General features: G+C 40.0%; 2 protein-coding genes across 3 annotated transcripts in view; one reads left to right on the forward strand and one right to left on the reverse strand.

Moving 5' to 3' along the window:
* Positions 1-3,633: 3,633 nt before the first annotated feature.
* LOC308198975 (uncharacterized protein) overlaps positions 3,634-22,530 on the reverse strand; it is a 50,185-nt gene continuing 31,288 nt past the window's right edge. The window contains exons 2-5 of one of the 2 annotated variants that reach the window (XM_080602285.1): positions 8,105-8,173; positions 7,896-8,000; positions 6,739-6,841; positions 3,634-6,127 (exon numbers count right to left, since the gene is read on the reverse strand). In XM_080602285.1, coding sequence (XP_080458411.1) covers positions 6,101-6,127; positions 6,739-6,841; positions 7,896-8,000; positions 8,105-8,173 — 304 coding nt within the window. In that variant the 3' untranslated portion in view covers positions 3,634-6,100. Of the gene's footprint in view, positions 6,128-6,738; positions 6,842-7,895; positions 8,001-8,104; positions 8,174-12,544; positions 12,788-22,530 lie in introns of those variants that run through there. The other variant, XR_013954302.1, reaches the window with a different exon arrangement.
* On the forward strand, positions 11,295-15,063 carry RGS1 (regulator of G protein signaling 1). The gene is made up of 5 exons (XM_080602281.1): positions 11,295-11,607; positions 11,982-12,065; positions 12,690-12,751; positions 13,318-13,481; positions 14,194-15,063. Exons 1-5 carry the CDS (start codon positions 11,504-11,506, stop codon positions 14,377-14,379), a joined length of 600 nt encoding a protein of 199 aa, XP_080458407.1. The 5' UTR covers positions 11,295-11,503; the 3' UTR covers positions 14,380-15,063.

The following is a 22,530-nucleotide window of genomic DNA, read 5'->3' on the forward strand; positions in this document are numbered from 1 at the left end:
AAAAATTAAGCAAAAAGGAAACAGGTGCGAACATGCACCAGTGAAAGCGAGAAAGTAAAATTCACAGAAATGACATTTACAGAAATAGCAATATATACCGAAAACTTCTTTGCTCTTGAACTGTGCCTGTTAACACGTAAATCAGGTAAAGAGCATCCTCCTTCATAAATAGTCATACACTTTGTAAGGTATACGTTCTGCATACTGTAAGTGCTGTGAGGTCTGTGATAGTCCCTTGGGTTCTGAGGTCATATTTTTCCTATTGTTTTGCTCTGTGACTGGAAGCCGCATGGAGCCCTGGGCTCTGTTATACCGCAGCTCCCTAATATTTGGAGTGTTCCATAGCAACACACAGTGAGAGTAAACCAGATGACAAGTGAAAGTGGTGCTGGTTATTCAGTGAATGCAAAAGGAATCAAAAAGGAAAAATTTGGCTTGTAAAACACAAGACTTGCTGCAATAGAAGACAAAAGCAATAAAAAAAAAAAAAGAACAATATGCAAACAGTATTCTGAACTTCAAATGACGCAAGCAAGCATTGTTAGGTCTATTTTGTTATGGCCTGTCCTCAGAGGATGATTTGCATGAAACAAGAGAATACAGTAAGGATGCATTAAATGCTTTTCAAGCCCCACTGTAGCTTTCTGTTCAGCATATTCTGCTTATACCATCCTTGATGGTCAAAGTTAGAGATGCCATATCAAGCAAAATGTCCAATTATACTTTTTTTTTTTCCGCCCAGCAGTATTAACACATCTTCATTCTGTAATTGTCAAAGCAGTAATATTTGTATACGGGAGGGGGAATCTACCTTATTCATAATCCTAAGCCAAATATAACAAAGTAGAATCATTCTAACAGGAAAAAAAAATCTCATGGGAAAGAATCCATGAAATAAATTCTGTACAAACAATAATCAGCTGATAAATTAAGTGGTGTGGCATGGCAATTTAGTAGAGAAAAATAACCATAACATAGGAAAAATCCTGCCTTTTTTGTTCCAATTGCATGAGGAATTTCATCAATAATCTTCCACTGTTTATCCATGTTTTTCTGGTGCATTTGAAGGCTGTTATTTCTTATTCAGTTCAGCAATTAACTTACTTGCTGAATTGTCATCCTTACTTATTTGCGTCCTAGGTCCCAAGCTTTATAATAAAAAATCTAGGATGCCTTTGCTCCACACGCTTCTGACTTTCAACAGAGCAGCAAAGTAATGAATTTACTACGGTCTTATGTTCTTCCTTCCGGAAAACGATAATGAGAGGAAGGAAGTGACAAGTGAAAAGAAAGAAAAATCTTCAGCTCTTCAAAGGGAAGTGTCTCAACGTTACGGTTTAGGTGGAGACTTTAAGGTCAGTGTGGCTACACTGATTTTAATTCAAAGTGCATTATTACCTGACTTGATTTTTCCATTAAAAGTAAATAAGTGGGGGGCTATCCTACAGTTTTCAGAAAAAGAAATTCAGCAAGTGTTAGCATTTCAAGAGCATTAATGAACATGAAAAATGAGAAAGTCATACCTGAAAATCTAGTTATCTTCTATTTCTTTGATTTACCGTGGATATCCCTAAATTAACTGAGTTTATGATAAACCTAAAATGTACTCAGACCCCAAGCAATTCTAAGATCACTGCTGTGCTTCTATACAGACTAGCATTTTATTACATTGTTCTTTTATGTAGTTGCAACACCAACATGGGGTTTGGTGTTCGTCACTGAACGCAGCATGTTCCTATACATTGCAAGTGTTAAAGATGACACTTTAAAGCCTAACCTTAAATGAAAACCACAAATAAAGTGTTTAAGATGACTTGAAAGTTGCAAAAGTGCTTTAAATGACACTAGTAGAGCACATTTAGAGATCTACAAACATTTCTTAACAGCTGTTTTCATCAGACCACCTGCAAACATTGCGATATGGGTATATATCATGTAAAGAACAGAACAACTCTACCTCTACATAAAAGGGATATTTGAGATCAAGTTATACAGACACGCAGATCCATATTTGTAGAAATATCTTTCATTCATAAGACAGAAAAGATATTAAGAAGAGAAAGGTTCAGAGGGTGGATTTTTTTTTCTTTTTTTTTTCTTTTTTTTTTCCTTTCCTTTTACACTGCCCAGGCAGTGCCAATCAATAGGAAAGCCATCTTCATAAGGGAGTTGTGATCCTGCGGTTTCTGGGCCCCATTTCTCAGGCTGAGGTTAGGAGAACATACATCGAGCTTTCACGATTGCTTTCAGAGTAACTCAGAGCAGCACAAAAAAGCTCAGCAGTTAACAGCTAAACTATTACTGTCGTGAAACTCAGCGGGTTGCACTTCCTGCTGCTCGCATGAAGCCATCCCTCCACATTTGGTTATCTTGGTTTGCACGTTGCATTTTCTTCTGTTCTCGTCTTCAAATTCAGTTGAAAAATTAAAGGGAAATGGACACACACACACATTAAAGCTCACCTGGTTTACAGTACAGCAGCACTGACACGTATAGCATACGCTCGGTGGGGAATTCCAGGCCTAGCAACGTACAGACCACGCTGCAGAAATGAGTGTGGGGTTTTTTAACCTTTCTATGGACTGTCACAGAAACTAGGCTGAAGTAATTAGTTTTCATCACTAGTGGGGAAACTGGAGGGACACGGTAATCACTTGGTGTTTTAATAATGACACACATTAGGAAAATACATTCTGAGGTTATGACTGCCCCTCTTTTGAGCAAAGATTATATTCAGTACTCATAATAGCCAAAGCCTTTTTCTGGAAGTAGACTTTCAGATAATCTCTGAGGAACTGTACAATGACTTTGAATGACAAAGGCCCGCTTTTCTATGCCCTGGAACTTAGAAGGAAATTAAAAGTGTGTAATTTCCTACCCATTTCAGAGAGAGGCCAGATGCTCAGTGACCCAAAGAGGCAAATATGCCTTTTGATAAAACTGTTAGCACCTATGCAAGTTACCTAACTCCACAAAGAGAAGTTCTGTAAAGAATTAGGCTGCTCTCGGTCAAAATCACGCATCAAAACTTTTCTAAGCATTCAGACTGGCGTCTTGAATGATGCATGCCTGAAAAGTGAGTGCCAAGCATAGGAAACGGGGGGGATATATTCAGAAATATTTGTCTTGTTAAACCCAAAACCACCTGTTTGTTACAAACAGCTTGTGTTTACTAAAAAGTATATGATTAAAGAGGTCAGTTTTCAAAGACACGTGGTAGGCCTACGTTGTAATAATCCTTTTGCCCTCGTTCTGACCAGGAATGAAATGCTAACTGCTGGTAGCTGGATTTCCCCTGGTACCAGCAATTCCTAAGTAGCAGCCACCTCTAGCAAGGAGACTTCTTACAGGATTCTTCCTCATTACCCTAAATTGACAATAACCACCCTGCTAGTCAAAAGTCAAAATCCTTCCCCGACTAAACTAGAGCTTCTCAGCAACTCCATTGTGCAGGGTTAGCTCCATTTTCTTTAAGCATTTGGAGACTCTGAATCCTCAGATCCCCCACCTCCTTCTTTCATCCTGCCCCTTTCAGCTCTTCCTTGGCAGCCCCCACACGTGCAGCAGCATATTTAGCACACTAAATATTAGTAGCATATCCACGCTTTCCCAGCCAGCCCAAGCTCTGCAGGGATGAGCGTGCAATCTCAAAGCACAACTGCAGAAGCTTTTGTTTCACTGTGTGACCAGAACTAGGACTGACTGTCTCAGAGGACAAACAGATTGAGGAAAGCAGCACATCTGTCAGGAAACAGCCTTCCTGAGCATTAGGGAAACCAAGTCAGGTGTGAGGCACATGGGAGGAGAGGCAGGCAGACTGATGGGATGAGAGAGATCTCTCCCTATGGTACAGCTTGGGGAATGCCAAGTTCCCACATAAAAAAAGCAAGTATGACGACTCTGAGCAAATTCAAGTTTTTCTGTTGCACACATTCTAATACCTGGTAATTGGAAATAGAGAACAGGTGAGATTCAAAGTAAATGACAAGAAAGGGAAATAAACTCTCTTCCTCTGGTTCATCACAAACAGCACTGGTTCTAACATAACATCCCTGAAGATTGCTAGCTCTTATATCTTCATATGTACTTAGATGGAGAATGTATAGCTGTCTTCCATTTTCCTATTTCTTGAAATAAATTGCTGCTACTTTATTTATATACCAGGCAAGTATTTTCAGAGGGAGAGGGAGGAAGCGATAGTTTAATCGATGCACTTTCAGTATGTAGTTCTCATTCAAGAAAGACAAACTGGAACCCTCTATTAGCTTTTACAATTACCTTTCTTTCCTGAGCAGGACTCTTAACTGAATTACAATTGTATAACAATATTTGTTCATGCCCCAGCCCTGCCCATCTTGGTTGCCTCCTGCCGAACTTGCTCATGTTTGTCAGTGACATTTGTATTGGTGGGGCCCAAAACTGCACACAGTTCTCACTGTGGTCTACGGAGTGCTGAGTAGGGGGGGTAAATCGCTTCCCTTGATCTGCTGGCTATGCTGTGTTGATGTAGCCCAGGATGCTGTCGGTCTTCCTTGCTGCCAGAGCACTCTGCCAGCCCATGCTGACTGCTGTCTGCCAAGCCCTGAGCTTACCCCCCTCACCCCACCTTTTTGGCAGAGCTGCTCCCCAGCCGGTCAGCGCGAAGCCTGCATTGATGCACACGGTTACTCCTTCCCACCTGGAGGGCTCTGCATTTGTTCTTATTGAATATCAAAAGACAACTGCTTTTTCCTCCACCCTGTCTAGTTCTCTCTGGAAGGCAGCCCTGCACTTAGGTGTATCTCCAGGCCTCCTCATTTTGGTGTCATCTGAAACCTTGACAAGAACAGGATGTTGGTCAAAATGTAAAATAGAGCAGATCCTAGGATAGACCCTCGCAGTGCTCCACTTATTATTGCCTTTCAGGTATATTATGACCCATTAACCAATGGTCTCTAAGTCCAACCATCCAACCACTTTGTTTATTCATCTGGTGGTTCATCTGTACGATTGTAATGTCCTAACTTTATATTCCACAAGAATACTATAGGACACAGCACCAAAAGCCTTGCTAAAGTCAAGGTGATATCCACTGCTCTTCCCTCATCCTCCCATTTTAGCCTTTCACAGCTAATGCAGTGGCAGATCTTTGTGTCCTTTTACATCCCATACAAATCTCAGCTCTTGGCTCTCCAAGTTTTCCAAGAAGCTTGGCTTTCCAACAGCATCCCTACACATCTGGGTGACATTTCTAAATTCCTCCTTCGCAATCTGTCCCTTCTTCCATCCCTTTTAGGGTGGTGCTTTTTTGAATCCGAGCTGTCCTGAGTGCCTTGCTTAGCCAAGCCAGTATCCCAATACAGTTACTTGTTTTCCCAAGTGTCAGATGGACCCTTCTTGTGTCTGGAATGGCTTCCAGTAACATAGGGCAATTTTCAGGTGAACCCATTCCTGCGAGGATTTTTATGGTCAGAGGGAAAGCTAAGCCTCCATTGAGGTGATAATTCAGCTAACAAATTTACAACAGCAAGTATGAAATAGTTTCCTGAAAGTGTTCATAGTTATGCTGAAAAAAGTTTTCTGTAGAACTCCACCTAATTCTTTGGTACTACTTTTCCTGTTCAAAAATGCATAAAAACATTTTCAAAGTTTTAACTTGCTGTCCATATCCAATCAAAAAAAAACAAAACCCAAACCACTGTTTTAAAAAAGAAAGGGAACCTCAGTTTAACATGTCAGATCAGTAAAAGAAAAAGCATCTGATTTTTCTCCATTAAGATTCAGATGAAGAGGAAGCCTGCTAATTTCAAAAGCTAAACTGGTATTGTGTTCACATAGTGCATTTCCCTGCTCACAGGGAGAACACTCAGCAAATTCTGCTTCACACCTCACCACCTCAGACCTTCTTCTCACATTTTCTTGCTTAAAGAAATGTTGCCCTGCTTCAGTGCACCAATATGCGAGCGCATACAAAATGTGGAGTAGGCAATCAGAAATGTGTGCGTTTCCCAGATAGTGCGTGGTGAACACATTTCCTGCACTGCTGAACAACAGACACAGGAAGCATCACCATCAGCCGCCAAAACTCACTGTACTGCATTTTCTTCAATCCAGGTGTCAGTCAGTACAGCTGAGAACCAGAAGTCCCCTGAATTCACAGAAATAAAACAGTTAATTTATTTTTGATGGAAAGCCCCAGAATGAAAATGATCTGATTTTTGATAAACTGCATAAGCTTATTATACTCTAAATAAGAAATGGCCATAAGAAAAAGGAGAGTTACTGGGTATGTGCATATCTCAGATTATGAGAGATGTGCTTTGGCAGGATGACGAAATAAGCATATATAATTCCCTGCACTGACTCTACAGTATAAACAGGATTGCTAAATGCTAACAACATTTGTCATAAAATATTGTTAATATTTCTCTGTAAAGAGAAATCGTGAAAGTTCTAAAAGATGTCACAGAGAAAACAGTAATTTTATAAGAACAATGCTTGTTCAGCTTTTTTTTTTTAAATTAAGGATTTCCAATAGTTAATGGTGACTCACAACAGCCACATGAAGTACCAGAGAAGCTAGTAACGTGACTGAAGTCACACAGACCAAGAGTTCAGTGTCCATTGGGACAGTGTAAAAACATTTAGAGGTAGACAGGTTTTCTTTTTCTTTACACAGACTATAGGCATTCCATAATGGATGCAATGAACGGACTATATTTTAATCTCCAAGTGATCCACGTGGAACACTTCACTTACAGGCTGTCTTCTCCACAGTGCTTTCAAGAGCTCCTGACAAGTCACCCCTTCGCTGTCATGATGAAAAATTCCATGAGGTCCTCCACAGAAGCTGGGGGAACCCCTAAAAAAAAATCCCCTGAAAGCATTTTGCTGATAATTCAGAAGACAACAGGGCAATTTTGGACAGAACTGGCTGTTTGCAGGAGCATTTCTATGAAGATATTTTATACTGATGAAGGAAGTGAAAGAGCTAAAAACTCTGGAAAGGTCTGGTTGTTTATCCTCCAGACTCAAGTCTCTGGCTCTGTCATGCATGAACTTAAACACTAAGTATGTCTGTTGCACATTTTAAGCTGCCCAAAGAACAAAACATAACAGAACTAAGTGGAAGATATCTACCCAAATTTCAATGCATGGCATCCCTTGCTGTAGGCTGGCACTAGGATTCAGATATTTTTCAAAATAAAAGTTTTCTTTCAGTGCTGGTTACATCTCAGTGATTGCCAAAATAAAACTCCCATTAAATTAATTAGGAATAAAAGCTAACATGGGGAATATCAAAAAGTTCAAGCCAAATAAATATAAAAAACAAACAAAACAATTCTCAGTCAAATCAGTCCAACACCAAGAGTGAGACCATTAAAAGCACTTGCAAGATACTAATCTGTGTCTTTCTAGACACAGATTAATGTGTGTCGTTCACTTCCAACAAAGAGTTAAAAGAAAATTCATAAGGGATATCATCACTCCATTATGGACTAAATATATGATAGTAGATAATAAAATTAATGTTCCCAATAATTATCCCCACCACCCAACAGCGGACCCCCCGCTTTTTGTAAAATGAGCACTATTTCCTCTTCACACAGAAACTAGTTTCTATTTCCTTTAAGTGCCTCTTTTGCTTAAGAGATGGATTATCAGTAATTTACCTCTTTAGGTCACGTAAGAAAGAGTAGCATTTCAAAGAAATCACTTGTTTTCATAGCTGAGCTAAAGCTCAGCGACACAACTATCAAGGGCATGAATATTCTCTACTGGGACAGCATTGCTTGTCCGGGCACCATGGAGCTCATCCCCCCAGCCCAGCACCAGTTTGGCCAGTTACATCCAGAGAAGTGTATGGTGAACAGCAAGAATACAGTAAAGCTAAAAACCTGTAAAGCTGGCCTTACACTAGCATGGGAGCTAACAGCTCATCTAAAACCAAAATGTAGCATTCACGAACAAAACTGGGCTGAAGTGGAGAAGGAATGAGGGTAAGGTCTGTCAGAAGAAACCTAAAAGAAAATTTAAAACAGAAGTCAGAAGGAGAAGTTTGAAGTCATTTACACAAGCAAGTGGCACATAGAAAGTTCATAGGAATTTATTCTTTTTGTTTTACCTAAAATTGTCCAGTGTTGTAATCTTGGAAATTCTCTCACATGTTCTCTTGCACTCCACCAAGTGGTTGCTAGAATGAATGGGAAATAAAGCCCGGGAACAGGTAGAGTAAGAGCAAGTATTTAGAAGTTTTTTCTGTGTACGTTAATCTCTTCTATATGCATTAAGTTAGATGAATTACTCATCACAAGTCTGTAAGAGAACTGAAAAGCAGTAAAAACAGCTAGTGATAGCCAACTGTACTACTGGAAAAAAAAAATCTCTATCCATTGGGCAGATTTAAATAGAGGTGATACCAGCCTCAGGACAAACATACATTATTTGTATCAAATAATGGGGATATTCTAATAAGCTGTAAAACTGTCAGACTCAAAATACATTATTATAATAATCAATATATATATAACATATATAAATATATATTTATATTATATATAATTATATATATTATTTATATATATAAATAATAATAAAAATATATATATAATAGAAGAAAAGGAGAGCAACTATTAAAAATGAAAGCATTTCAAGCAATAATCCATAGTCAGAAGTGGGGAAAACTATTTTCTAGATAGATGAAGATGGTGGGAGATGAAACAGATGGGTCTGTTACCAACTGTCACATGATGAAAAAAAAAAGCAAAATTTCTGACCTCCAAATATCTTAAAAGCTTTCTATTGAGGCAGGACACAACTATTGCTCATAGCATCACGCTCAGTCTTACCAGAGCCTGGACTACACTGTCTGTCTACAGGAAACAAGGATAGGAAATGAATTTGTTTCATTTTGCAAACTACACGGTTGTCCAATACCAACACAACTGATCTCCTCTACCAAAAAACAAATTATCTGGTAAACATAATTCAGATCCTGTGGCACAGCAGTGTTACATGGATGTAAGTGAAAGGAATATTACTCCTTATTTACTCAGAGTCCTTACTTATCGCAAGAAGGTTATCTTCAATGTCCTTGCAGTAGCACATGATAATCCCTTTCCAGAAGAAGGTCTGAAACAACACCTGCAACATGTACTGATATTTTTAATATATCTCAAAGGTAAAGATAGTAACTTCATTTCAGATGGGCAGTAGTCATTCCTTGTCTGGCAAACAAACCGTCAGTCCTGCGTCGATACTGGGCACAAAGAAACAAACCAGCCAGTTCTTCAGAGGAGCACGTCTGTCTAGTCCCTCATCCCAGACTCACAGAACCTAACTGGTGACTTACAGCTGCTTGTAACTGGAAGTACCAGTGGTGCCCTCCTCTCTTTTAACTTGAGGCTCCAAAGTGCAGAGAGATGTGGTAGAGAATAGGCTCCCGTGCCTTCTCTGTTTCCAGTGAGAGCTGAACCAGCAGTCTGCACTCTGTTCTGGAGTACAAAGTCTTTAAATTCGACTTCCAAATGAACGTTCATTTATATATCCAGATCTCCCCAAATGTAAAAGTGGGCATTTACCCATCTAGCAATCTAAGCATACAAATACACCGTGCGCTGCCCATGTCTGAGGACTTGGTCCAGTATACTACAGTTTAATTTACTTTAAAATCCTGCATTACCTTAGAAAAAAAGAAGTCCAAGCACTTCAAGTAAGTCTTTTTTATAGAACAGAATCATAGATTAGCTCAGAAGAGACCTCTAGCAACTATCTAGTGCAACGTTTGTTCAGAATAGGCTTAAGAATTACATCAGGTTGCTCATGACTTGGTCTGTTTTGAATATTTCCAGGGAGGTAGATTACTCAGTCACTACACAGCCTGCTCCACTGTTTCCATTCTTGCTGTAATTTTTTTTTTTTTTTTTCAGAAGAAAACCAGTAGTGCACCCTCTGAGTAGGGTCTGGATCTAGCATCCCTATAACCCTCCCAGTAATTCACTGAGGAGAGCTACAACCTGAAGAAGCTCGGCTCCCTCAGCCTCTCATTGTTCACACTAGGTATGAAAACAAATATGGTACTGATACCATCTCTTCCTTCCTTTCTCGTCCTGTTCAGGGGGGTTAAGAACAGTTGGTAAATAAGTCTGTCTGCGTGAAGGTCAGTGTTTACCTGATAACGTGAAGATAAATGTTTCCTGCGGTACAGACTATACAGGGGCATTTATGTCACTACTAGCATTCAGAGGATCAGTAGCCTCCTGTGGTTAAAACCATCCTGATACAGAGTGTCCCTGCATGTGCATCATCGTCCTGAGTCCTTTGTACCACAGTCCACTACAGGACTGTAAATAAGTGAACAACTCAGTTACCACAGCCATACACAGCTTTGTACAAAACATTCATGAGCTAATTCTAGGTAATCAAAGCTGTAAGCATTATTTAAGAAAAAAATTTTAATTGTCCAGAAAAAAAAACACGCAAAAAAAAAACACATGGAGATGTCCAGGGACCAGATGAAGTACTTACACCTCTAAAGCAACCCAGACAAATACAGAGGCATTTTCTCTCTTTTCAGGGTAACAATTAATTCATCTTGCCTTATATCCATGGTGTCATCTTTGCAGCGGAATTCAAGTATATCTGAAAAACGCACATCTCCCTGGAACACCCTGTAGTGTTCACATTGCCTTTACAAAAAACAACTCTGTAAGTTACATCAATCTTTAGACTGTTCTGAATCACCTCATGTTTCAGAGACTTTCCTGAAATATGTCAGTGTACTTCCAAATAATCTGACTTGGAGAAATTAAATGGAATTTCCCCAAGTTTTCACTACACAAAACCCTTTCCTATGAAAATCACTTTTAAACATTTGCACTGCATGTAGGGCTGAACAAATCAGATGCCTCTATTCTAACAGTATTCTTGTTTGAAGAGCAACTGGTACATACACGACTTGCAAATAGTTTGTTACATATGGAATATTAATATTGGCATCTCTGAAAGCACTCATTTCCAGTTTACAACCAATTTGATGGGTTGAAGCAAGAGTATGCAATTTCAGAGCACACCTGGTATAACGGGCATGTAGCAGGTGGGTTTTGTCAAGATTAAAGTGCAATATTCGGAGCCCATTAGATAAACTCAAGAAGAACTGCTGATTTGAAAAGACCAATCAGAGAGGGACAAGAATTCAAGGTTCTGAAGGTTGGTTTTTTTTTTTTTTTTGATGGGGGGTGTAACACAGACACACAAAACAAACCCAAAGTAATTCAGTCTCATCCGGTTTAACCTCAACCACGAGACTCTGCTGTCTGTTTTCTTTCTCAAAAGACTCACGTCACCGCGCAATGAAAAAAGGGAACTTCCACAGTTTGCGGTGAGGCTGCATGATAAACAGATCTATTCACACCAACTAGCAGGGCTGCCTGCGTCAATAAAAGGAGGTAGCAGTCAGGGAACTGGCATTTGGTGCTTGGAGGATTATCGCTGCGCAAGGCGCTTCACATCAAGGCTAAGTAAAATGCCAGGATTATTTTTCTCCCACCACAACATGAATGAATTAAATGGAAAAGAAGACTGCAAGCTTGCAGAAGGCAAAATCCATAAAAAGAAGCAAAAGACTTTGTAAGTATACATGTCTCAGTATAAACTCTAATGTGTTAGAAGTGAAAATAACACTAGATCTTGAAGATTAAGAATTAGTGCCTTTTTCAGGCTAAATGACTACAAAGCCTGCTCAAAGCCCAGGAATATAGCATCACTGTAAGTGGCTTGAGCTAATACAAACCAACAAATTGATTAATTTAAGCAAGCAGGATGAGATTTTTGGATACAGTGGCAGTCAGTCTTTTGAGAAGAATTACATGGATATGCAACTTCACAGGCTTCAGTCATAGGATTGAGCTGTTTGCCTCTATTTAAGTTTGAAGGAATTTATGTAGAATTGAAATGCAATTGCAATTGTAAAGGATTACAAAATGTCTGTTCATTGGTTTCAGTGGTGCAGATCTCAAGAATTATTTGAAGTGCATGGTCCCACATCTTGAATCTGGGATTAAGGCTTCCAACTCCAGAAATGTCGTGTAAGTACAAAAAATAAATCTATGGTTAGATTGCTATATATTCCAACTCCTTTTTATTGGCTTCTAAACTACTCCTAGACCAACAAATTATTTCTAATACAACAATAGTGCCTGAACTTTTCAAAAGAGACTAATGTTATAATTCCATTAATAATTTCTGCTTCCTAAATTCATTGTTAGCGATGATTATATTTGCATCAAATGGTGGGGAAGAAGAAGCCTCTCTTAAATCTATCTTCTTCAGAGGCATATCGTATCCAATCTGTAAAGGCTGACATGAAAGAACGCTTCACACTCAAGGGAATAGCCAGGGTATTACTTGTCTCATTTCAGAAATATGGAAACAGTAATACGGATTCAAAAGGATTTGGTCATAGTCACAGTAGCAGCTGATCCTTCAGGGAACAAAACTCAGAGTGACTGCATAGATGCCTGTTTTTCCATTTCTCCAATTATTTTTCCTCAGTCTGGGCTCTCAGATCTGCACCGAGAAAGCCATAAGTTTAATAAATGCGTTACATATTTCTGGAATAGAATAATCAATTATAAAACTTGTCTGCTTTAAACGTACAAGTGAAAATGTGATTTCTTACCTAAAGCCTTTTCCTTCTCTTGTCAATTTAGGCTTTCTGCAGAGGAAGTAATGCAGTGGTCCCAGTCTTTGGAAAAGCTCTTGGCCAGCCAAAGTAAGTATTTTACTTTAGTATTACTTTTTTCTTATTCTGCAGATAAAAATTTATCTGATTTCACCAAATATGCAAAGCTGTAGCATCCTGCAAACACTGACAAAGAATGACCAGTTGCATTTCAGTTATTCACAGCTCCAATATTCCAACTGGATTCCAAAAATTTGTCTCCCCTGCCCTGTTTCATACCTCTAGTATAGCAAATAAACCCCCAAAAGCTCGATTCGCTGCTTTCTGACCAGTTCTCTGTCCCTGTACAATGCTGATTTAACTTGGAATTCTGCCTTCAGCTGTACCCTAGGACAGTGTATTTAGGGAAGACTAGAATCTGATGATATGTTTTGGTACCCGGGGTCTAGATCTAAAAGCCACTGAACACGGTTAGGAAGAGTCCTATCCCCCTTAGAACTGGAGTATTTGCAGTATGTAAAAAGAAAGGGAGAACACTATATTTTGGCAAGATTTTTATACCAGAGATTTCAATAAAACTCCTGCTATAAACTTTATTTTTATCATCCCTGGTCACAAACATCATGCTATATATGGTGTATTTGTGTTGTCTGTAGGTGGTCAAGGTGTCTTTCGGGAGTTCCTGAAGTCAGAGTTCAGTGAGGAGAACATTGAGTTCTGGCTGGCCTGCGAGGATTACAAGAAAACCAAGTCTGATCACCTACATGGCAAAGCAGAGAGGATTTACGAGGAGTTTGTCCAGTCAGATGCTATTAAACAGGTAAGTGTTAATTTCATCTGTATAAACTTACAGTAAAGGGATTCTGAAAATTGAGTAGAGGGAAGCATTACTTCACTGAGATGCATATAAATTCATTTACACAGGAAGATGACAGCCACATGTTTTGTATGCATGCTTGCACAGTTAGTGCCTTCAGACACGAGTCTATCAGATCTCACAAATGCAGTCACACAACACAGGCCAGCACTACTACAGTGCCAGCAGAAGTTCAGTTGCAGCACTAGTGGCTCAACACATGATGCTGTTCTCTCCATCTCAGCACAGTTTGAATTACTGCTGGTATTTGGGGTCAGACCGCTGGAGTAAGCTTGGTTTGTAAGAGAGCTGTGGATTATTTGTTCTCCTTTAAAATATGGGGACATGCTAGAGAATTGAGCGTTGTGTACAGTGATCATAGTTCTAACTGGAAACTCATTGTACACAAGATTTCTCCTTGTTTTATTCTGAGGTTTCATTGGAGATGGTAATTTATTGTTCAGCTCTATTGCCTCTGACTTCTTAAGAAACTGCATTTCTATTGTGCGTAGCTAGGATATAAACTTAAGTTCCCTCATTTTACAGTTCTGATACTGAATATCACACTGAGCTCTAAGACTGGGAACTTATTTACTGACAAGACCAAGTGATAGATACAGCAGAAGAGTACATTTTAAAGATGTTGATGACTTTTTTTTTTTTTTTTACTTTCCAGATCAATATTGACTATCATATGAGGGAAGCGACAGCCAAAAGGGCTCAAGACCCAACTCACACAAGTTTTGATGAAGCCCAGAAAACTGTGTATGTCCTTATGGAAAGGGATTCATATCCCAGATTTTTGAAATCCAAAGCCTACCTGAATCTTTTGAACCAGCTGCAGACCAACAGTTCAAAATAAAGGGGTTGAGATAATGAAGAGGCAAGTAGACTCTGTGTCAAACATCCCATGGAAACATCCTCCAGGATGGCTGGATCTTGGCTAGGAGAATGCCCGCCCTGGGAGGAGGTATGAGTGAGATGCAAACAGCTCCATGGCCAAGAGAAGGCAGGATAAAAGCTATCAAGACTGTTACAAGGGCGAGAGCAGTACATGGAGAAGATCCTCTCCTGCCATACACCATGGAAACGAGACAGGATCTGGATGCTATTTATTATTTGAACTCCACTGTGAACATTGAACCAAGTCTTAGATCCCAAAGAACTGCTGGTTATTAGGAAACACAAGATTAGCAAGCTGAGTGTTGGGAAAAGATGATCAAGTTCAGAAGAAAAATAAGGACAACTGACAACTTTGTGCATAACAAGAAAATGCCCAGACAAGACTGTTTAATGGCTTTTTTAAAAAAATCTGTGAAGTGTTAATAAGTGTGAGCACAGCTCCATGATAATATCGTGCTATGTATATATTATAAATTGACTTATTTTAAAATTGATATATTTTAAGTTATACAAGAATTATAAGCTGTACTTTTTTTTTTTAAAGTTTGTATTCAACAAGCAGATATGTAGCATCTTTTCTGTTTAATTTATTGCAAAATAATAAGCAACTGTTCAATTAAATCTACTCAAAATATAGAAAAAAGTTATGGTCATTTTCCATCTTATTTTTTGTTTTCTTTCCATTACAATTACTGAAACATGCCAAAACAAGTACTGAAGCACACGGTTCTATTCTGTCCCACTATGTCACTACTTCCCATCTCCTTATTCAAATATTATTTTTTTCCTCTCACACCACAAGCCCTTTTCTCTCTCCTACTCACTTTACAGAGACATAGCCTTAGTTATATGGAATACAGGATCCTACATAGACAACACCCACCCACCCCCAAACAAAAAAGAAAAAGGAGGTCTAAGTTTCCTGCTTATTTTTCATACTCCCCCAGCTACCAGCATTTGAGTCAAATCTCAAATATAGATACCATTTCATCACTGACTTCAGTGTTGAAGTGGATTAACTGCAATGTGTTGAATACAGCAGATAAATCATGCTCACTTACATAGAGAGGCAGTAACTGGTGTGACTCACTAGCATTCACATTTCTTATGGTATTAATACTACACAATATAATTTTGGCAAGACTCAGACTAATTTACAATACCTATACTGCTGTCAATAGTAATTTAATTTCACTGCAGATGTAGCATTAAGTTTGCTCTGTAATATATGCAATGTTATACATAGCTTGTACTATATTGGATAGTAATGGGAACCAAAGAAAGAAGAATTGCACTACCAAATCTGAAGTGCTTAGGATCTTGTGATGACATTACAGTTCATAATGAAAATGAATCCAAGTGTGCTCCTGTCTTGATGAGTTACCATCATGAGAGAAAGCTATCACATGGGTGGCAATACAAGACTAGCTCACCCCGACAGATTTTCCGTTTTCCAGAATAACATGAGCTTCATCAGGCGCACTCTGCCAGTCTGTACCAAGTGGAGAAAAGCTGTAAACCCACAGACGTCACCTCCTGGGGAGAGAAGACTGCGCTCACACTGCCACCCTTCGGGGACCTCGGGGCCTCCGAGGGAGGACAAAGGCTCTGCTGGAGGCCACGTGGCAGTTGCTGCCAACTTCCTCCATCGCCTACTGTCATAGCAGCCTGGCAGTCACTGCAAGGCACAGCCTCCTACTTCTAAAACTAGTGTAGAGAGAAAGAACAAGCACACGTATACCCGAGGGAGTCTCCGACTGCAAAACCTGAATTCTCCTGAGACAGTGTGAACTGGTCTCCAGCTGGCTGTCTTAGATAAATTGATTTTCCAAGATCAGTAGGAATAAACTGAGTTCCTGTGAAGTAGGAAATAACACTGCCTCCCACACCAGGGGCATCCTCATCTTTGCTGACACACTTCGCATGTACCAAACGTCACTGTTCGCATAGTTCGAAAGCCACGGAAGACAAAAGAGTACCGCCAGTGGTTTTTTTTTTCATTATTATTATTTACTTGGGAAACCGGGCCCCTGTGTGCACTGATTACATGCTCACAGAATTAATAAGCAGCATCTATCTACATCTACTTTGTACATCACACAATGTCCTTACAACACTTCCAAAGCGCCCCCACAAGCCTGTCAAAGATGCAACATCAGCTACACTCTAGACAGGCAGTGCCTTTAACTGATGCTATCCTCGTAAAACTTTTTAAATTAGTATAGACATGAATTTAATTTACACCACAAATCTACACTTGCACTATTTTGCCATGATTTAGCCAAACACCTGCATGAAGCTTCTGACAGAAATCATATTTCACAGTATGGTTAGTTATTATTATTATTATTTAAAACAAACAAACCTTTTTTTGTTTGCCCTGGGCGCCCAGCACAGGTCCGCCCCAACAGCTTCCTGGTGAGGAAGCAACAGCAGCGCGCTGCTCATAGCCCTCTGACGGTACCCAGAACCTAGGCATAGAAGAGACATGAACACTGCTCCCAGGGAACAACTGCCACTCATGTTATGCATAGTATAGATCAGATTATTGGAGGAGGAGGGCTAGAGGGACTTTTCACCCTTTTCCACAAAAATCTCCCCCCAGTTCGTGATTTGATACATTTTGAGAATTAAAACCTTTTTTTTTTCCCCCTCCCCAGAAGGAAATTATGCTCCTTACAACCCAGCAATTTCAGTTTACAACCCTAAATCTCATAAATCCCCCTGCAGTACGGGCCTGAAACTAGCCCCACAGGTCAGGTGCCCAGGTCATCAACTCCAGAGCACTCGCAGCCCGCTCCAGGGCTCGAGCGACGTGGCTGTGCTTCACCGAGGGATAAACAGCGCTCAGAAACGCGGAGCTGTCTCTGGGATGCTGTCACAAGCCCAGTGTTACACAGCTGTTGCTACAGCAGGGCTATACAAAGCTGGTTGTTTAAACAAGGTGCAGGAGATCTCAATGTATTTTTACAGAAATTTATTGTGCTGTCCATATTAATCTACCTAATGGAGAGAAGCAGCTATAATAGCTCAATGGTACAACTGAAACAGTTTTAAAAGTACTTTGAGACACATGCTTTAAAACAGCCGAGAGTTAGGGTGGGTGTTTTTTAAATGATTTCTGTGAAATCTTTTTCAAAACGCAGTATATAGTGCTTATTTTGCAGTGAATTCTTCCCTTGGACCTAAATGGAAGTTTTTTGGGGCTCTGAAAAACAACAGAACATCCAGATCAAAGGGATTAATTTTTGTGACCCGGGATCATTGACAAGGTGCATGCACTGTATCAAGTTCATTTGTGATTTCTTACTCATCTCCTCCTGCCCCCACCCATGCACATAAATAGCCTCAGTGCTGTAAATCGGTTTCACAGCTGCGGGTCATGTCCTGCCAAGCAGGGCAGACTCTTCCAAAACAGTGCATGTTACACAGCCCATGCCGTAAGCGTGACCCCCACAGAGAAACTTGTGAACAAAAGGTCTAGTTGCTATCTTGTAAATACGTTAGGTAACTGGTGGAAACTGTCCTTCTTCAACATATGCTAGAGTTAATTATCAGTTACCTTTTAAAACTTTCCAGAATTGGTTTGTGCAAGAGTGAATTAAGTTTTTGCACTTACAGGTTCTATCAGCCAACATAATAAAATATTTAATGGGTGAACCACCTTACCTGTTTTGTTTGGTTGGTTTTTAATCTTAGTTTTCCTCTTTTGGAAATAAATATACCATAAGAGAAGAAATTTGTAGTTCTGTTTATGGACTCTGAGGAAAACCATTGAATCAGACTGGCCATCAGCTACAGATCAGTACAGGAAAACAGGATGCAGTACAGGGAGAAACTAAGATTTGACAGTTGTGACTCAGACTTTTCTTTAAGAGTTCCCTTCCACTGCTCAAGGAAATATTTTCAGTGTTTGTCGGTGTCTCAGTAGTTATCAGTGTTTCAGTAGGAAAAAAATAATCATGGTGCCACCTTAGGGCAAACTTTCAGAGTTAACTTCTCACAGCTGTAGAGAGTTTTCTTTAGGAAGGACTCAAGAGTCCAACTTTGCAGACACAATGTGAAACTGCAAGGCTCATTTTAGTCTCTTCAATTTCCAAAACTTCCTGAAAATACATTCCCCAAAATGGATGTTTTAATATTATAGAATTGAAAATGTGATATAACATTGTGTTAGTCTCCCACATATAATGAAAAGGACATCCATGAAAGCCTCCTATTAGAAGCATCCTGCACAACGAAGCGTGAAAGAAGCTAGAGGCCAGGACAAGCTGAGATGGTGAAGAATAGTATAAACTCCTCACCTTAGACACTTAAATGCCATCCATCTGTGCCAACACCAAAGTAACACACTTTCTGGATGTTATCATTTCCTTTGTGGTTGTGAAATGGGTTTGAAAAGCAAAGATCACAAAGATGACTAGATGACAATAGGTGGAAAATTAGATATTCTCATCTTCCATTCAGAGACATGGGTTAATTGTATCAGAGCATAATCTCTCTAAATGAAGCTTCTTGAAAGGAAGTCTTTAGTCATTAGACATGAGCACAGATTGCCAGACAAGTTCTTGCTTCATTGGATGATTTAAATTTGTCCTGGATGCTCAGAAACAAAGTTGGAATTAAGGCTATCCCCTGGCTTTGTTTAGATAAACACAGTCTGAAAGGTCTTAGTCACAAAAAGGAGACTTAAGATCTACCAAGCGTTGTTGGAGGGCTTCTGCAATTAGAGGACAACCTATCAGAATAAAATAAATACACTATGCATAATGGTAATAACTTACAAACCCCTGAATTTCAGACTTCTTACTTTCAGACTTTTGGAAAGAGGCCACATTGTATTTCACATATGGTTTGTCATCCAATAAAGGTCAAGCAGACAGCTTTAGAGATACAGAGGAGAGACTTGCTATTGAACCAAATTTGACCAGCAATGAATTTAAGCAAGACAACATGCTTATCCATGCCAATCTGAGGAAACAACGAATACAGGATGTTTGAACACAGCCTGAAGTCCTACTTGGAACTGTTCGTATGCTGGAATAAACAGCTGGAGTTAGGGTACCTGGGCTAACATGGTCAAATATTCTGACCTACATGGACCAACCTGTAATCAATAATTTCACACTAAAAACAAACTACAAAAAAAATCACTTAATGCTGACATAGCCATGGAGAACTGGCATCTTGAAAATGAGTACACCTGCATGATGTGTAAGTACGCCTTGCAATATTGCTGAGCTTTTACGCAAGTGCGCTTGCAGAGTCTGACAGAGAGCTAAGGGCACACGGTGCTTTGTACCCAAACTGTGGTACCCACCTCTCCGAAGCCCAACTGAATGGGAGGGCTGAGAGTTTACGTTAAATCTAGTCCAAGCATTCAGTCGCATGATTTCCTCTTCTGCTTTAATGATTACAGAATGTCAGGCTCACACGGTGACATCACGGCTTTTCAGAACAAAAAAGGGAAGAGAAATGACATAGCACACAACGGACGTAAGGTTTTCATAAGTTCTGTCTTGACTTCAGTCGGTTTTTAAGATGACGACTACTGGTCAAATTTGCAGAGAGCACTGGCAACATAAAGTCTGTCCAACTCTATGGCCAAAACCTGAAGAAGTCATGAGTATAGAAACTACCCAAATTCTTTAAGTCAGTGAGTACTTGTAAGCTATGCTCATTTCTTAGAAGAATGCACCTTATCTGCATAGAAGCAAAGCAAGAGCTTTGATCCACTATTTCTACACTACGTCCACTCAAAGAGCGAGTATGAACAGCACCTAGATCAGAACATCTACTTTGTGCTCTCAGTTTTTTTTTTTTTTTTAATTAAAAAAGAGGCCTCTTAATGTCTTACTTCTCTTCCTGTGCTTGATCCTAGGTCTCCAGCCACATCTTCAGCATTCCTGTTTACATACCCTTGTGAGACACCGCCTCAAGAAGGTGAATACCAGGCAAGCCCAAGCAAGCAGCGTTCCTACATTCATGAATGCCAGCGTGTGGGTGTACTGCTACCCAACCTCCTTTCTCCTGCAATGGGCAAGCAAGGGAGTGTGTAGGTGGATGGAAAGAATGGGTACAACATAGAATGAGACAGACAGGGCACCCAAATTTATTAGTGGGAAACAGGTGTAGGTGGGCGAGGAATTTAACGAACAGAGGAGCATTAAAATAGAAACACAAATAGGAAAGTGAACGTAAGGGCAAGAGAAAAATAAAGAAAATCCATAAGAATTAACAAGAATGCTACTAAATAAGCAAATGCAAGAAAGAACAGAGAAAGAAATACAAAGCTTTGAGCAAGAGTTTGTCTGGAAGCACTGTCCTCACTGAGGAGAATAAAATTGCTGTAATCAAGATGGTCAGTATATACTGTTGCAACTTGCTGGCACTAGACAGTTATCTGTGGAAAAAGAACAGGCCAGAGCAACTGTCAAATTTCACATCTCTGACTTGCTAGTCATTTTTTCCTCCATTTTGTTTCTTTGGCTTTTCCGTTTCCCTCATTAGTTTTTCTTTCTCAAAAGCATGTCCATCTCAACTACTGAATGGACCGAGCAATAATTGGCTCCTAAATAGCACGCTCCCTCATGACACTGACGTTGTTCTGCACCCTTACACTTGCAATGTAAGGAAGGATTCAAAGGAGCAAGGCTGTATCAGAAGCCACGTTAACCAGCCTGTTCAACATATGCCTCAGTTGCCTGCTTGTCTCACTGTCTGACTTATTTGAACAAGGAGTCCCTTTCAGGCCAGGTGAAACCATCCATTGCAATCAAACTGCAGAGAGTTTCTGCAGAGGCTGTTCATCCACCCTCATGAACTGATTTGATCCACTCGACTGAACTGATGCACGGAGGAGAACTTGTGACTTTTCCTTCAGGGTGATGTCAGATGACATCTAGTGGAATATCCATGTAATAAGATGGAGGGCATAGTTCAGGCTTGATCACAATATTTCATTAAGAAGCATACGTTTTAATGACTAAACCTACTGTTCTTGTGTGCTTTAAATATTCTGGAATGGGAAGTAGAAAGGCAATATTCTGAGTATCAAGCTATGAAAAAAGGACAGTGGAAAGCAGCTGTCTCTAAAATAAACAAATTGTTAAAAAAAGTTTGCCATGAGCTGCGTTGAAGTAACAGCAAGCAGGAATGGCAGCAGTCCTGTGACAGGACAGAGCCCTTGCAGTGGCTGGGAGGTGCGATGGTGGCAGGCAGGCACATCGGTAGCCCTTGAGGGTCCCTCCATTTTTGAGGACCTGCCAGCCAGCCAGATTGTCTAGTTTTACAGTTCCTGTGTGCTCATCTAAGGATATGTGTGCCCATCTAAGGATATGCGTGCCAGCAAGTCAACCACCCAACACTGAGGTACTGCGGCAATTCTAAGTGCCTGCAGATAACCATTAAATTCCACAGGCTGCTTTAGGACATGGTCAAGTTGAAGGACACAATGAAACCACAAGATATGACATAGGCCATTAATCCTGCACTTAAATTTCCTCCTACTGTCAAGTCAAAAGTAGGTATGGAGAAGAACTTTCTTCAGGTTAATATTTGGAAGAAATGTATTGGGGGGAAAAAAAGTCAAAATAAATTTATTTCATCCTTCTACACTACGCCCCAACACCAGTGGGTGAGCTGCAATAAAACAAGCGAGCGTACTAATTTACTGTCACCTCAAACTTCAACTGAAGTTCAAACACTGCAGAGTTTATGCTTTTCCAAGGAGCCACAGTAGAAGAAAAAGAACGATGAATCAAAACAGAGAGATAAGATCCGCGGAAACAGCTCACTGCGCACAGCTGGGCTGTCGGGCAGAGTAGGCCGGCCTTTCCCTCCTGACCCAGTCAGCATGCCCAGTGTAGACACTGGCAAATTCCCAGAAGTCACAACTACCCCCAAAAAGGACAGGCTTTAGAAAGGACAAATCTTTAGAAAGATTTTTTCCCCTTCTTCCTCTGATTTACCAGAACCCTAAGAGCTGGTGCTTATTCCCCCAAGCCCCAGTTTTACAAGTCTACCACAGGCATGAAGAGAGCAACTTCAGTGCTGCTGCACTGCAGGGCTGCTTCCATTTGAAACACTTAACTAGAGAAGAATAAATGAA

This window comes from Anser brachyrhynchus (assembly GCF_964034855.1).
Source record: "Anser brachyrhynchus genome assembly, chromosome: 8".
Lineage (NCBI taxonomy): Eukaryota > Metazoa > Chordata > Aves > Anseriformes > Anatidae > Anser > Anser brachyrhynchus.